General features: G+C 44.9%; 1 protein-coding gene across 1 annotated transcript in view; it reads right to left on the bottom strand.

Annotated features, from left to right (window-relative positions):
* The window catches only part of sh3bp2 (SH3-domain binding protein 2), a 97,892-nt gene that overhangs the window by 22,477 nt on the left and 60,334 nt on the right, over window positions 1–15,081 (bottom strand). The window contains exons 4-6 of the mRNA XM_052019890.1: window positions 12,099–12,216; window positions 4,357–4,427; window positions 1,459–1,544 (exon numbers count right to left, since the gene is read on the bottom strand). Coding sequence (XP_051875850.1) covers window positions 1,459–1,544; window positions 4,357–4,427; window positions 12,099–12,216 — 275 coding nt within the window. The remainder of the gene's footprint in view (window positions 1–1,458; window positions 1,545–4,356; window positions 4,428–12,098; window positions 12,217–15,081) is intronic.

The following is a 15,081-nucleotide window of genomic DNA, read 5'->3' as shown; positions in this document are numbered from 1 at the left end:
TAGTCAACTTTGCTTCTCTCCCTCTGTTGCGATTAGTTCCTTCCTTGCATTGGAGATCCACACGCGTACACAACATTCTCACCAGGACCCTGTGTATTTTGGAGAAAGTCCTTTCTACTGCAGCCCTCGAGTGTTCTTGCTGTGAAGACCAAGATACAGTTTTCCTACCTAATTAGTTCCTCTACCTGCACTTTAACTTTCTGTGATCTATCCATAAGGTCATGCAGGTCTTTCTGAACAGCAACACCTTCTATCCTTCACCATTTAAACAATAAATCACCTTTCTATTTTTCTATCTAAGTGGACGACCTCACATTTTCCCACATTGTACACCATCTGCCACGTGCACACCCATTCACCTATCCTGTTTATATTCCCTTTCTGTGTTCAATTTATCGTTGCGTTGGTAATGAAACTATTCAGTAGACATATTAAAGCCTATACCAACACCAACTCATCCTATCTGGATGCATCACAGCTTGGTATGGCAACTGCTCTGCCTAAGATCAGAAGAAATTGCAGAGGGTTGTGAACACAGCCCAGACCATCACGCAAACCAACCTCCCTCCACTGACACCTTCTACACTTCTCACTGCCTCGGGAAAGCAGCCAACATAATCAAGGACCCCTCCCACCCTCGACATTCCCTTTTCTCCCCTCTCCCATCAGGCAGAAGATTCAAAAGCCTGAGAGCACGAACCACCAGACTCAAGGACAGTTTCTATCCCGCTCTTAATGGATTCTTAAACAGACCTCTCATACACTAAAAGATGATCTCCCAGTCTATCTCGTCATGGCCCTTGCACTTTATTTGTGTACTCACATTGCACTCTCTCTGTAAATGCAACGCTATATTCTGCATTCTGTTTACTTCTTACTATCTCGATGTACTTACGTACGGCATGATCTGTTTGGATGACACGCAAAGCAAAAGGTTCTCACTGTATCTTGGTACACGTGATAATAATAAACTAATACCAATACCAACTGGACTTTTGGAAGTAGTGAATGAAGGGAGACAGTGGGAGGAAGACCTTAAGTGACTGCATGATGGGAAACTGAATGAATGAATAAAGAGACATTTCTGACTTGTGACTCCTTCCCCATTAGGTTTCTGCCCTCGTGTTTCCCCCCAACCAACCCCCACCTTGAGATCCATGACCTCAGCTACCACTAACCCAACCCTCTGCCTAGGAAGGGATTGATACTTAATTTTTCTCAAGGGCAAGGGCAGTGTAAGAATATTGGATGCAAGAGATTTTCGGGAAGAATATTGTAGGGATGCAGTAGATTTTGGGCCAACATATTGTATGTAACAGGAATAAGAAGGTGACACACTTGTAGATTTACATGATTAGCAATACTACTTGGAAATAAAACCCAGTGAAGTGAATCCCTTATCATTGGTTAAGCACAATTCCCAGAAATATAATAGAAAAGAAAATGCAAACTACTTGCCTCCAATTTCTGATTCCATTAAAGGATACTTTATCTCCACCGGGCGTTCAACTGAACCATAAAAATTCTCTGCGTCAGAGCTGTCACTGAGAGGAAAACAAATGGATTGGATTAAAGGTTCTGATGAAACTTTCTCTGCCCACACATGCAGACTAACCTGCCGAATATTTCAGCATCTTTCACTTTCCACGACTCACCCCAGTCATTCTCTCTTCTCCCGTCGGGCAGAAGATACAACAGCCTGAGAACGCGTACCACCAGGCTCAAGGACAGCTTCTATCCCACTGTTATAAGACTCTTGAACGGACCTCTTGTGCACTAGCACTTTATCTGTCTACCTGCACTGCACTTTCTTTGTAACTGTAACACTATATTCCACATTCTATTTTGTTTTCCCTTGTAATTCCTCCAATGTAGTGATGTATAGAACGATCCACCTGGATTGGATGCAAACAAAAGCTTTTCACTGTATCTTGGTACATGCGACAATAAGAAACCAGTTACCAATTGTTCTATAAAAGGACACCCTGAAATCTCCATCAGCAGCCTCACACCTACATCAGCTAAAGCACCACTGGGAATATCATCCTTACAGTGAAAGGTTCACCCTGCCATTAGTTGAAAGAGCTGAACATGACACCGAATTTCAATTGCTGCCAGAACAAGCTGTCAGTCAGAAAAAGTCATTCACCCTTTGGATAACTAACAACCAGAATCAGAACATCGTACAAACACAAGGAACAGGAGAAGGAGGAAGCCAATCAGTTCCTCGAGCTTGCTCGACCATTCAATAAGATCACGGCTCATCCAATCACGGCCTCAACACCATTTTCTCCACACTTTCCCAGTCCCCTTGACCCATTTGTAGTTTAAATGTCTCTATCTTAAATAGATTCAACATCACGGCCTTCACAGCTCTCTGAGGTAGAGAGTTCCAAATATTCACAACCCGCTGAGAAATGAAACTCCTCCCCATCTGTTTGAAATGGACACCCTCTATCCCTAAACTATGCCCCATAAGAACAAAGATTGTATTCTACATATACTGTATTGCTGACAATGAAATTAAACGTGTTAATTCCAATGGAATCACACAGCCCAGCACTTGGCCATTTGACCCAACAGGTCTGTGCTCTCTCTGAAAAGATTGTACATTTGGTCACTTTTCCTACCCTTTCCATCAGATTTCTTCTCTCCATCTCTATACAATTACCTTTTGAAAGTTATTGTTATCTGTCTACACTTCTCGCTGCCTTGGTAAAACAGTCAACACAATCAAAGACCCCACCCACCCCAGACATTCTCTCTTCTCCCCCCTTCCATCAAGCAGAAGATACAGAAGCCTGGAAGTACGTACCACCAGGTTCAAGGACAGCTTCTATCCTGCTGTTATAAGACTATTGAACAGTTCCCTAGTACAATAAGATGGGCTCTTGACCTCACAATCTACCTTGTTATGGCCTTGCACCTTATTGTCTGCCTGCACTGCACTTTCTCTGTAACTGTAACACTTTATTCTGCATTCTGTTATTGCTTTACCCTGTACTACCTCATTGCACTGTTGTAATGAATTGATCTGTACGAACAGTATGCAAGACAACTTTTTCCACTGTACCTCGGTACAAGTGACAGTAATAAACCAATTTATATAATTTGTCCTCAAGCAATGCTGTGGCAAAAGTCCTTTACAACCTGTTCAAAGTGAGAAGCCCTGAATTAGATACAAACCAAGGAACATTTGAAGATCTCCAGTTTCCTCCCGCATTCCAATGATGTGGGTTTGTAGGTTAATTGGCTGCTGTAAATTGTCTCTCATATAAGTGAGTGGTAGAATCTGGGGCAAGTTGATGGGAATGTGGGGAGAAAAAAATGGAATTAATGTCTCTGCTGGTTGGCACAGAGTTGGTGGGCTGAAGGGCCTGTTCCTGTGCTGTATGACTATGACTATAAAGTCCGTTGAGGACGTCCTGAAATTATAAATGACGCTGCCTGTAAGCTAGTCGGTCTTTTTGCTGCAACAATCCACTGTAGTATTGACTTCGAACTCAATAACGAATTGTGGTAATTTCCTCCTTCCCTTTAACCCTTGTCCATCAAAGGTTCCCGCCTCTTCTTTCAGTCTTGACTTGGCGAATATTACTCAACAGACGACAGTTCCCATGATGCTCACAAGGCACCGCTCTTCACTGTGAACATCCAGTCTGTTCACTTATCAAGGGGAAGCAGAGAAGAGGCTGATTTGCTCACAATGAGGACAATTTAAGGCATCCTAACACTGGTGTCCCGGTCAAGGATCAGAGGATGCCTGCCACCCTGGCTAATCCCTCTCCTCTCCTCTACCTTCTGAGAGAAGATACAGGATCTTGATTGTCCAGATGTCCAGACGAGATCAGCTTCTTCCCCACTGCTATCAGACTCCTGAACCAATCACCTCCTTCACATCCCCTTCCCGGTGGTGCTGCCCATTCTCGGGCTCTTACCTCTACCTCTCTCGGTTATTCCGTTATTGTCACTCTAGCATTTATTTTTGCTCTACTTCAGAATGCACCACAATCTTTGCATTGTTCTGTTGTTTTGCACTTGTCGCTGTATTTATTATTCACCATGTACACTGTTTACTCTGCGAGCTTCACGTAAGCGAGGAGTTTCATTGCACCCTGGTGAATATGATAATAAACTAATCTAGAACCTAATACACAATGAAAATTTTACTCCTGCAGCAGAAGCACCTTCAGATCAAGAGGTTTCATCAACCTTTCCCCAGCTCTCCACAGACAAGAGATCATTCAAACCAAAACAGAGGTTTAAGCCCGAGCAGGATATAATGCAGTAAAAATGTTATGGGTCTCAATAAAACTTTCTCTATAACATAAAGGAAAAAATTCATAGTGACGGTACCTCAGATTTCCTTGCGAGTCCCCTTTCTCATGGTAACGATCAATTTCTTTTCGCAAACACATCATCCACTTCTGAAAGGAAGAGCAATAAATGATGATCAGTTCCAGTTCTCTTTCCACCTGGCCAGCACCATTGGAGATCCCAGGAACCTGCTGCTACCATCAGTCCCACACCACCAGGTTCAGGAACAGCTACTTTCCCACAGCCATCAGGACCTGCACAACCCTAACGCTACCTCAGCAACAGAACACTATGGACCACCTCTTGCACTACCACGGACTTGCCTCTATGGCATTTTTTGCACTAATGTCTTGTTTTGCACAGTCATTTTATTCACTGTCTTGTATATTGTATGTTTTGTGTGTTGTCTAAACCTACGTGCCTGTAATGCTGCTGCAAGCAAGTTTTTCATTGTACCCGTATCTCACTGTATTGTGCACATGACAATAAACTTGACATGACTCACTAATCTGAACATCCATTTATCACACTACACATCATGGGCATTGTTTCATAGAACACAGAACAGTATGGCACAGGACAGGTCCTTCAGCCCATGATGTTGTGCTGAACTAATTAAACCAATGACCAATTAATCTAATCCCCCTTCTCCGCACATTGACCATATCCCTCCCTTCTCAGCGTATTCATGTGCCCATCTAAGAGTCTCCTATGCTACCTGCCTCTACCACCTGCCCCTGGCAGTGCATTCCAGGCCCCCACCACTCTGTGGATGATGTGCTTCACTTCTTAAAACCCTGCTACAGGCAGGTCACATTGTTGCTCTAGGACTACAGCTCGAAGTTGTAACTTTCCTGTCCAGTTCTTCCAACTTCCTGCACATCCGGTATAAACAGAGGGGCTACACCGTCAACAAGGAGGGAATAAGTTCCCATTAACAGCACCGTAACTTCTCTCTAACCTTACAATAACATACACCAGCAAATTCTCTTCCAATTCCCAAATTCCCCCTGCCTTCACATTGTCAACTCCCCCTTCCTCTGTCTGCTTGGGGAATGGAATGAAACCAAAATCCACTACAATCCACCGAATCTCAGCAATATCGTGATTCTGTTCTATAAGGATACCATTCCATCCTCAGTTCCTCTGACCAAGTGGGGGCAGGAGTAAACCATGCACTACCTGTCCTGATGATCCCCCCCTTCCACATGCATTCTTAGATTAATAGTGTTATACATGCCGACCAAGTTGCCTACCTGAACCAGTCCCATTTGCTTGCATTTGGCCCATATCCCTCTAAATGTTTCCTATCCATGTGTATGTCCAAATGTCTTTTAAATGTTGTAATTGTACCCGCCTCTACCACTTTCTCCACATCCCCACACCCTCTGTGCAAAAGTTGCCCCTCAGATCCCCTTTGAATCTTCCCCCTCTCACCTTAAACCTATACCCTCTAGTTTTAGATTCCTCACACTGGGATCATCCACCTTATCTATGCCCTCATAATTTTACATACCTCTATAAGGTCACCCCTCAGCCTCCAATAGTCCAGGGAAAAAAGCCCCAGCCTATCCAGTCTCCTTCCAGTTCCAGTATCATCCTGTGACTCTTTGCACCCTCTCCAGCTTAAGGACATCCTTCCTATAGCTGGGCGACCAGAACTGCTCACAATACTCCAAGTACGTCTCAATGTCTTGAACAGTTGTAACATAACGTTCCAACGCTTGTACTCAGTGTCCTGATCGATGAAGGCAAATGTGCCAAACAGCTTCTTCACCACTCTGTCTACCTGTGTCACCACTTTCAGGGAACTACCTACTTATACTCCTGGGTCTGTCCATCCTACAACACTCCCCAGGGCCGTCACTTACTGTGCAAGTACTGCCCTGGTTTAACTTCCCAAAATGCATCATTTTGTCTGAGTTAAATTCCATTTGCTATTCCTTGGCCCACTTTCCCAATTGATCTAGATCACATTGTAATCTTAGGCGACCTTCTTCACTGCAGGCAGAGTAGTGCAGCGGTTAACGTAATGCTTTTCAGCGCCAGCAACCCGGGTTCAAATCCGGCCACTGTCTGTAAGGAGTTTGTACGTTCTCCCTGTGTCTGCGTGGATTTCCTCCGGGTGCTCCGGTTTCCTCCCACATTCCAAAGACGTACGGGTTAGGAAGTTGTGGGCATGCTACGTTGGCGCCGGAAGCGTGGTGACACTTGCGGGCTGCCCCCAGAACACTATGCAAAAAGATGCATTTCACTGTGTGTTTCGATGTACATGCGTCTAATAAAGATCTTATCACTGACCACTATACCACCAATTTAGGTGTCATCCACAAACTTACTCATCAAAGTTGTTAATATAGATGACGAGCAACATTGAGTCAGAGTAATACAGCATAGAAGCAGGCCCTTTGGCATAGCTCGTCCATGCTGATCAAGGTGCCACTCAAGCTAGTCCCATTTGCGTGCATTTGGCCCACATTCTTCGAAACCTTTCCTTTCCATGTACCTATCCAAATGTTGTAATTGTCCCTGCCTCAACCACTTTCTCTGGCAGCTCATTCCATATACACACCACCCTCTTGAAGTTGCCGCCCCTCAAGTCCATTTTAAATCTTTCCCGTCTCACCTTAAACCTATGCCCTCTAGTTTTTGATTCTCTTTACGTGGGAAAAAGATTGTACATTCATCCTATCTATTCCCCTCATGAATTTATACACCTCAATAAGATCATCCCTCAGTCTCCTACATTCCAAGGAATAAAGTCCTAGCCTGCCCAACCTCTCCCTATAACTCAGGCCCTTGAATCCTGACAATGTTCTCATAAATCTTCTTTGCGCTCTTTCCAGCTTAATGTGGCCTTTCATGGAATACAGATGATAAGTTGAATAGAGGTAGAATATCAGTGTTTCCCATTTCAGCAAGAGATGTCCCCTCCACTGTGGCTGACACCTGGTCCATCTGGTCCATTCCGTTTCCTGCACTTCTGCTCTCAATCCCTTCCTTCCCTCCCAGAACCAGGATGTTGCTCCCTAAATACTGAACTTCCAACTGACAAGTTTTCAACGGATTACCCACTGCCACTTCTGCCAACTCCAGCAATGATGCCACCAACAAAATCATTGTCTTGTCTTCCCTTCAGTCTTCTGAAGAGACTGCTTTGGGAAAGCCATGGACTACTCCTCAAACACCCTCTCCCCCTACCGCAGTTGGTCCTTCTCATCCGACAACACCTTTCCATGCAGGAGTAGAAGACACAATATCTTTCCTTAACCTCCTTCCTGCTCGCTGCGCAAGACCTGAAGCCTTCTGTTTACTGAGAAAGAACATGGATGAAAAAGGAAATAAAATTAAAAGGAAGGATTTGTATTGGGGTGTGACAGAAGTTCACCAGACGGATTCTTGTGATTGGGAGGTTTGTTTCATGAGGAAATTTCCAATAGATGGGTATGGTCCTACGTTGTCTAGAACTTGGAAGAGTGGAGGTGATCACAATGAAACATACAAAATTAGAATCAGAGTCATACAGTACAGAAACAGGTCCTTCAGCCCACTGAGTCAGGAGCACCTGGGGAAACCCACACGGTCACAGGGAGAATGTGCCAACGCCACACAGACAGCCCTGGAGGTCGGGATTGAACCTCGGTCTTTGGAGCTGTGGGGCAGTGGGTCTACCAGCTGTGCCTCCCCAGACTGCCTTCTTGAACCAGTGGTGGAGGTACTCTCACAGCTTGGTCTCATAGAACACAGAACAGTACACCACAATACTGGTCCTTTGGCCCACAATGTTGTGCTGACCTTTAAACCTCACCTAAGACTATTCCTCCCACATATCCCTCTATTTTAAATTCCTCCATATGCTTATCCAGGAATCTCTTGAATTTGACCAACGTACCTGCCTCCACCACCACCCCAGGCAGCACATTCCATGCCCCAACCACTCTCTGGGTAAAAAACCTTCCTGTGATATCTCCCTTGAACTTCCCACCCATTACTTTAAAGCCATGCCCTCTTGTATTGAGCACTGGTGCCCTGGGAAAGAGGTGCTGGCTGTCCGCTCTATCTATTAATATTTTGTACACCTCTATCATGTCTCCCCTCATATTCCTTCTCTCCAAAGAGTAAAGCCCTATAAGGGAGTCTCTCCTCATAATCCACACTCTCCAAACCAGGCAGCATCCTGGTAAATCTCCTCTGGACCCTTTCCAACGCTTCCAAATCCTTCCTATAATGAGGCGACCAGAACTGGACACAGTACTCCAAGTGTAGTCTAACCAGAGTTTTATAGAGCTTTTTGAGCGTCTCGTTTTGTTTGCAAGCACGCCTCGAAGAAATTCGGCAGTGCATGAGGCAAAATCCTTCCACGGTGTAAGGCCTTTCCTTCAGGTTATAGGATGAGTTTGGAGGTCAGAGAACCAAGGAACCATGGTGGTCAGTCGGGATTGGGGCTGGAGGAGTTAGAGGTGGTAACTATTGGTTGGAGGGGAAGAAGGGTTGTTGTATGATGGGGTGCAGTCTGTAGGATCAGGCCAGGAGATTGGTGCGTGGAAGGACACCTGACCTATGGAATAGAACACAGAAGAGTACAGCAGAGGAACAGGCCCTTCAGCCCTCAATGTTGTGCCGAACTAATTAAGTTAGTAATTAAGTGCCCAACTAAACTAATCCCTTCTGCCTACACAATGTCCACATCCCTCCGTTTTCTGCACATTCATGTGCATATCTAAGAGCCTCTTAAACCCCTCTATCGTATCTGCCTACACCACCACCCCTGGCATCGCATTCCAGGCACCCACCACTCTGTGTAAAAAAACTTGCACCACACATCCCCTTTGAACTTTCCCCTCTCACCTTAAATGCATGTCCTCTAGTATCAGACATTTCGACCTTGGAGGGCGGTGGGAGATACCAGCTGTCTACTCTACCTATGCCCCTCATAATCTTATAAACCTCTATCAGGTCTCCCCTCAGCCTCCAACACTCCAGAGAAAACAACCCAAGTTTGTCCAACCTCTCTTACAGCACATGCCCTCTTATCCATGCAACATCCTTGTGAACCTCTCCTGCACCCTCTCCAAAACCCCTACATCTTTCCTATAAAGATGTGTCCAGAATTGAATAGAATGGGATCCGAGGGTCACATGTGTCAGAACTGGTTGTTGGGGTCATCGCACTGGGGAAGATGTGGGGCTAAATAAAGAGGATCTCTCTCCCAGTTGGTTGGATGGCAAGGGGATACAGCAGGTAACACTGCTGCCATACAGCTCCAGGGACCCAGGTTCAATCCTGACCTCCGGCGCAGTCAGTGTGGAGTTTGCAATTTCCCCCAGGTGCTCCGGTTTCCTCCCATATCCCAAAGACATGTGGGTAGGTTAATTGGGTACTGCATTTTATCACTTAGTGTAGGTGGGTAGCGACAGAATCATAGGTGAGTTGCTGGACATGTGTACATGAGAATAAGTTGCAGAACTACAGGAGAATAAAGGGAGGGGGAAATGGGACTGATGGGTTTGCTCGGCTTGGACCATCATGAATCTAATGGGCTGAATTAGCCTCCTATGCCTGATAAGCAAGATCTGCAACCTCAGTCAAGGAGCTGGATTTCCCCGTTAGGACTTGCAGAAGCAGGTACTGGTAATTGGTTTATTATTCTCACGTGTACCGAGGTTTGTTTTGCAAGCCATCCATACAGAACATTTCACAACATCAGTACATCAAGGTAATACAAGGGAAAAGCAGTAACAGAATGCAGAATATAGTGTTACAGTTATAGAGAAAGTGGTGTGCAGGCAGACAATAAGTTGTGAGGGCCACGAAGAGGTAGATTGTGAGGTCAAGAGTTCATCTTTATTGTACAAGAGGTCTGTTCATGCAATGTGCAGGCTTCTCATTTGTGACTGACAATCGCAGGAGAGGTACCAAGTGTGCATTCAACCAACTTTCTCAGAGACTGGATCACATTTTCCTTTGTGTTCTGTTTCTGGGGAAGTCCCTGCTATATGATCTCAGCCATAGCACAGGTAAGGTCAAGAGTTTCACAGATACCAATAAACCACCAACTTGCCTGCATATCTGAGGGGAGGCAGGGGCTGAGGGGAGACCTGATAGAAGATTATGAAATGCATAGACAGAGTAGACAGCCGGTATCTTTATCCCAAGGCTGAAATGTCTCATACTAGAGGGTATGCATTTAAGGTGAGAGGGGGGTAAGTTCAAAGGAGATGTGTGGGGCAAGTTTTGTTTTACACAGAGTGGTGGGTGTTTGGAATGTGGTACCAGGGGTGGTAGTGGGAGGCAAATGTGATAGAGAGGTTTAAAAGGCTCTTAGAGAGGCACATGAATATGCAGAGAATGGAGGGATGTGGACATTGTGTAGGCAGAAGGGATTAGTTTAGTTAGGCGTTTAAAATTAGTTTGGCACAACATGGTGGGCTGAAGGTCCTGTTCCTCTGATGTACTGTTCTATGTTCTATATTTTGCTTTATCTAACTGACCTGACCTGAAATTATTACTGATGATTATAGTAAATGTGTCAAAGAAGTTACTGTTTTTAAACTATGTGGTTATGCAAAGCCCTGCTATCTGACATCATCAAACATGCCGGAATAAACCCTTTCAATTACACTGGTCTATCTTCAGTCCAGCACACTACAAGCGCAATTCTTACCAAAAAAAAAGTTCAAAAGCTGTGCACCATTTTGCTGCCCAACCCACATCACCAGGTCCTCTGCTCCTTCTGCGATGAACACGGTTTCGCCCAAATACAAAACTCTATTCTCTTGGCCAATTTACCAGTCCAGAGATAATGATTACTTCACAGAGTTTTCATTTTTTTAAGATCTCGGCATCAGTGGGAAGGCCAGCATTTATTCCCCATCCCCATTTGCCCCAGAGAAGGTGGAGGTGAGCCATTGAACATCAAGGATTGGTGATTAGGTTCCCTACTGTTGGAGGTGGTCATTGCCTGGCACCTCTGTGGCATGATTGTTACTTGCCATTATCAGCCTGTGCCTGAACGTGATCTAGATCTTGCTATATCCTGCGTAGCTTATACTTTTAATCCAATATATCGATTAATGATATTTAATCTCTCTGTTTAATGAACTTAACTCAATAAAATGTGTTTTGTTGATGTAACTAGCACTATCATTCTGGATGGTGATAGATGCAGAAACTCTCACATGGGGTTAGTGTTAGGGATTCCCACTCCCTTTAAACTCACCAGAACTCAGATTCCCGCTCCTTTTAAACTCACCGGAGCTCAGATTCCCGCTCCTTTTAAACTCACTGGCACTTGGTTTCCTACTCCCTTTAAACTCACTCGGTTCATTGTGAAATTTATCATATATTGTCGAACGTGTAAAACAAATGAAATGGAAGTTTGTCGGAGTAACACAAGTAACAACCAATTGTGCAGAAATTCTGCTCATCTGGCACCACCGAACTCCGAAGGGTGCCAGATTATCGGAGTTTTACTGTGTAGCCAATTAGACACACGTGGTAAGTACTAAGTTACTGGGTAATACTGACATACAGGCAGCTAATTGTGTTTTCCATCTATTCTGCCCACAACAGAAATTTGGGCCAGAATTAAATAATAAGAAATTATGGTTCTTTTAAAAGAAAGTATTCTTTGCATACTTGGAGCATGTTCAACATAAGCAGCAGGATTTCAATATTAAATGCTTGTTAAAGGAAATCAGGACAGAGTGGTTCCACACCCTCCTGCTGGATGAACAGTGACTGACCCTGTAACAGCTAAACAAACACAACACTGGTTTCACCTTCCTCTCCTCTTCGCACGCCGCTGAGAAGTACCAGGTTCTGTGTTTCTTGTTAACATGGATGATTTTGAAGGGGAACACGTTGCTTGATGTTGTTTCCTCTGTGGACCTCATAACCCTGAAAGATAAGAGAGTATAAAGTCAAGTTGTTGTGGTACTTAAGATAAGATAAGATTTATTAGTCACACGTACATCAAAACACACAGTGAAATGCATCTTTTGTGTAGAGTGTTCTGGGGGCAGCCCACAAGTGTCGCCACGCTTCCGGCGCCAACATAGCATGCCCACAGCTTCCTAACCCGTATGTCTTTGGAATGTGGGAGGAAACTGGAGCATCCAGAGGAAACCGGAGCATCCAGAGGAAACCCACGCAGACACGGGGAGAATGTACAAACTCCTTACAGACAGCGGCCAGAATTGAACCAGGGTCACTGGTGCTGTAATAGTGTTACACTAACCGCTCCACTACTGTGCCTGCCCAGGAATACTATGCCAGTATTTAAATCCATCTTCCCAATTAGCCAGGTATGGTACATCATTCTCTTCTTTTTCTTTCGTTAGGTCCCAATATACAATGTCAGCAGACTTCAAAAACAGAACATCACACTAGAAGAACTCAGCGGGTCAGGCAGCATCTGTGGAGGGAAATGGACAGTCAACGTTTCGGGTCGAGACCCTTCGTCTGTTTTTTTTTTGTTCTAGGATCCAGCGTCTGCAGTCTCTTTTGTCTTCATACCAGACGTTGTCATGAGCATACATACCCAGGGTATAAATGTCTTATGAGGATAGGTTGAGCGAGCTCAGGCTTTTCTCTTTGGAGAGAAGGGGGGTGAGAGGTGACTTGATAGAGGTGTACAAGATGATAAGAAGCAATAGATCGAGTGGACAGTCAGAGACTTTTTCCCAGGGCGACAATGGCTAACATGAGGGGGCATAATTTTAAGGCGATTGGAGGAAGACACAAGGGGGACGTCAGGGGTAAGTTTTTTCTTTATACAGAGGGTGGTGGGTGTGTGGAATGCACTGCCGGCAGAGGTTGTGGAGGCAGATACATTAGGGACATTTAAGAGACTCTTGGGTAGGCACATGAGTGATAGAAAAATAGGGGGCTATGTGGGAGGGAAGGGTTAGATAGATCTTAGAGCAGGATAAAATGTCGGCGCAACATTGTGGGCTGAAGGGCCTGTACTGTGCTGTAACGTTCTATGTTCTAAAATTAGCTTTTTGCAGCAGCAGCACAGTACATTGCAAACATAAACTATACATAACACACGACATTAGTGCAATTTGGGAGAGAGATAAAGAAATATAGTCCAAGGCAGTGTTAGGGTTTTCAGGTCAGTTCAAGAACCTGATGGCAGTGGGATGGAAGCAGTTATTGACCCTTGAGGTGTGGGTCTTCAGGCTCCTGGAGACACATGTTAGCAACACGTTACACAGATAAAGGAGCTTCACAGCTCCTGAACAGCCACATTATGTCACACAACCAGAGACATTCCCTTTGCTCCACCCATTTCCCTACCCACTCTCTCTCCTGCCCAAACTAACTCGTTTTCTCTCTCTTTCAGTTCAGATGAAGGATCTCAGACCATTTCTCTTTCCTTTGATGCTGCCTGACCTGCTGAGTGTGTCCAGCATTTGTTGGTTTGTATCGGCAGTACACCAGTATGGTAAATGTGTAGCTAACTCATCGATTATTTACTAATCGATAATGCAGGTGTTTAAATCTGTATTCCCAATTAGTCGCTTGTGGTATGTGGCTAAGTTTCCAGTGGTCAGAAAAACAAAAGTCACAGTGTCACAGAGAGATACAGCACAGAAACAGGCCCTTCAGCCCATCGAGTCCATGCCAACCATCAACCACCCACTTATACTAATCCCATTTTCTCCCAAATTCTCATCACCCCCCAGATTCCATCACTCACCTACACACCCGCATGCCTTGGGATGTGAGAGGAAACCGGAGCACCCAGAGGAAACCCACACGGTCACAGGGAGAACATGCAAACTCCACACAGACAGCGCCCGAGGTCAAGATTGAACCCAGGTCTCTGGAGCTGAGGCAGCGGTTCTACTCGCTGTGTCACTGAGCTGCCCTATGGTCTGAAGGTGAAACAACTGCTGATGTAACTGGTGAATGTGATGGGGAGGGAAGGGAAGGGAATAGACCACAGTACGGCCTTCCATGAGCTCGGGAGGTTATTACACAGAGCCCAGCACCGCTAATTCCCCCACTGAATGCTGTACAGTAACTTCTCAAGTTTATGGAATGCTTAGGAATTAAAGTGGGATGCCATGTTGAAATAATGTAAATACAGAATGTCAAAACATGCTCGGTAAAGTGAACATTCACTGTTATCAGACCCTTGAATGGACCTCTTGTACAATAAAGATGAACACTTGATCTCTCAGTCTACCTTGTCCTGGCCTTTGCACCTTATTGCCTGCCTGCACTGCACTTTCTCTGTAACTGTAACACTTTATTCTGCATTGTTTTTGTTCCCTTTTGTAGTACCTCAATATAGTCATGTATGAAATAATCTGTCTGGATGGCAGGTAAACAAAAGCTGTTCACTGTATCTCAGCATGTGACAATAATAAACCAATTACCAACATCCCATATTGTAAAACCCTCCAGTTCACGAATAAAGTATAATTATGGAAAATTAAATCTGCCATCTTTAGACACACAGCAGTGTGGCCAACTTTTAACTAAGCCCCAAGAAGGGCCGGCCAGCCTCTCAGTTGTATCGAGACCACTACAGTGTGGAATACACCAGTTCACCAGCACCATCCTCTCAGGAAGGTCAATGGACTGTCACTGAGGATCGATGGACTGGCCCACACCCCAAGGATGAATAAAACAAGTCCTTCTGCTGAATGGGTCCTGGGATTTTGCTTCCATTCTATCCCACTCAATGGTCCTTGTGGTTACGTTTGCACAGAAGGAAATGCCCTGTCTGTAACCCCTTGCTCTGCTAAT

This window comes from Pristis pectinata, chromosome 7, assembly GCF_009764475.1.
Source record: "Pristis pectinata isolate sPriPec2 chromosome 7, sPriPec2.1.pri, whole genome shotgun sequence".
Lineage (NCBI taxonomy): Eukaryota > Metazoa > Chordata > Chondrichthyes > Rhinopristiformes > Pristidae > Pristis > Pristis pectinata.
This window is presented reverse-complemented; position numbering and strand designations above follow the sequence as displayed.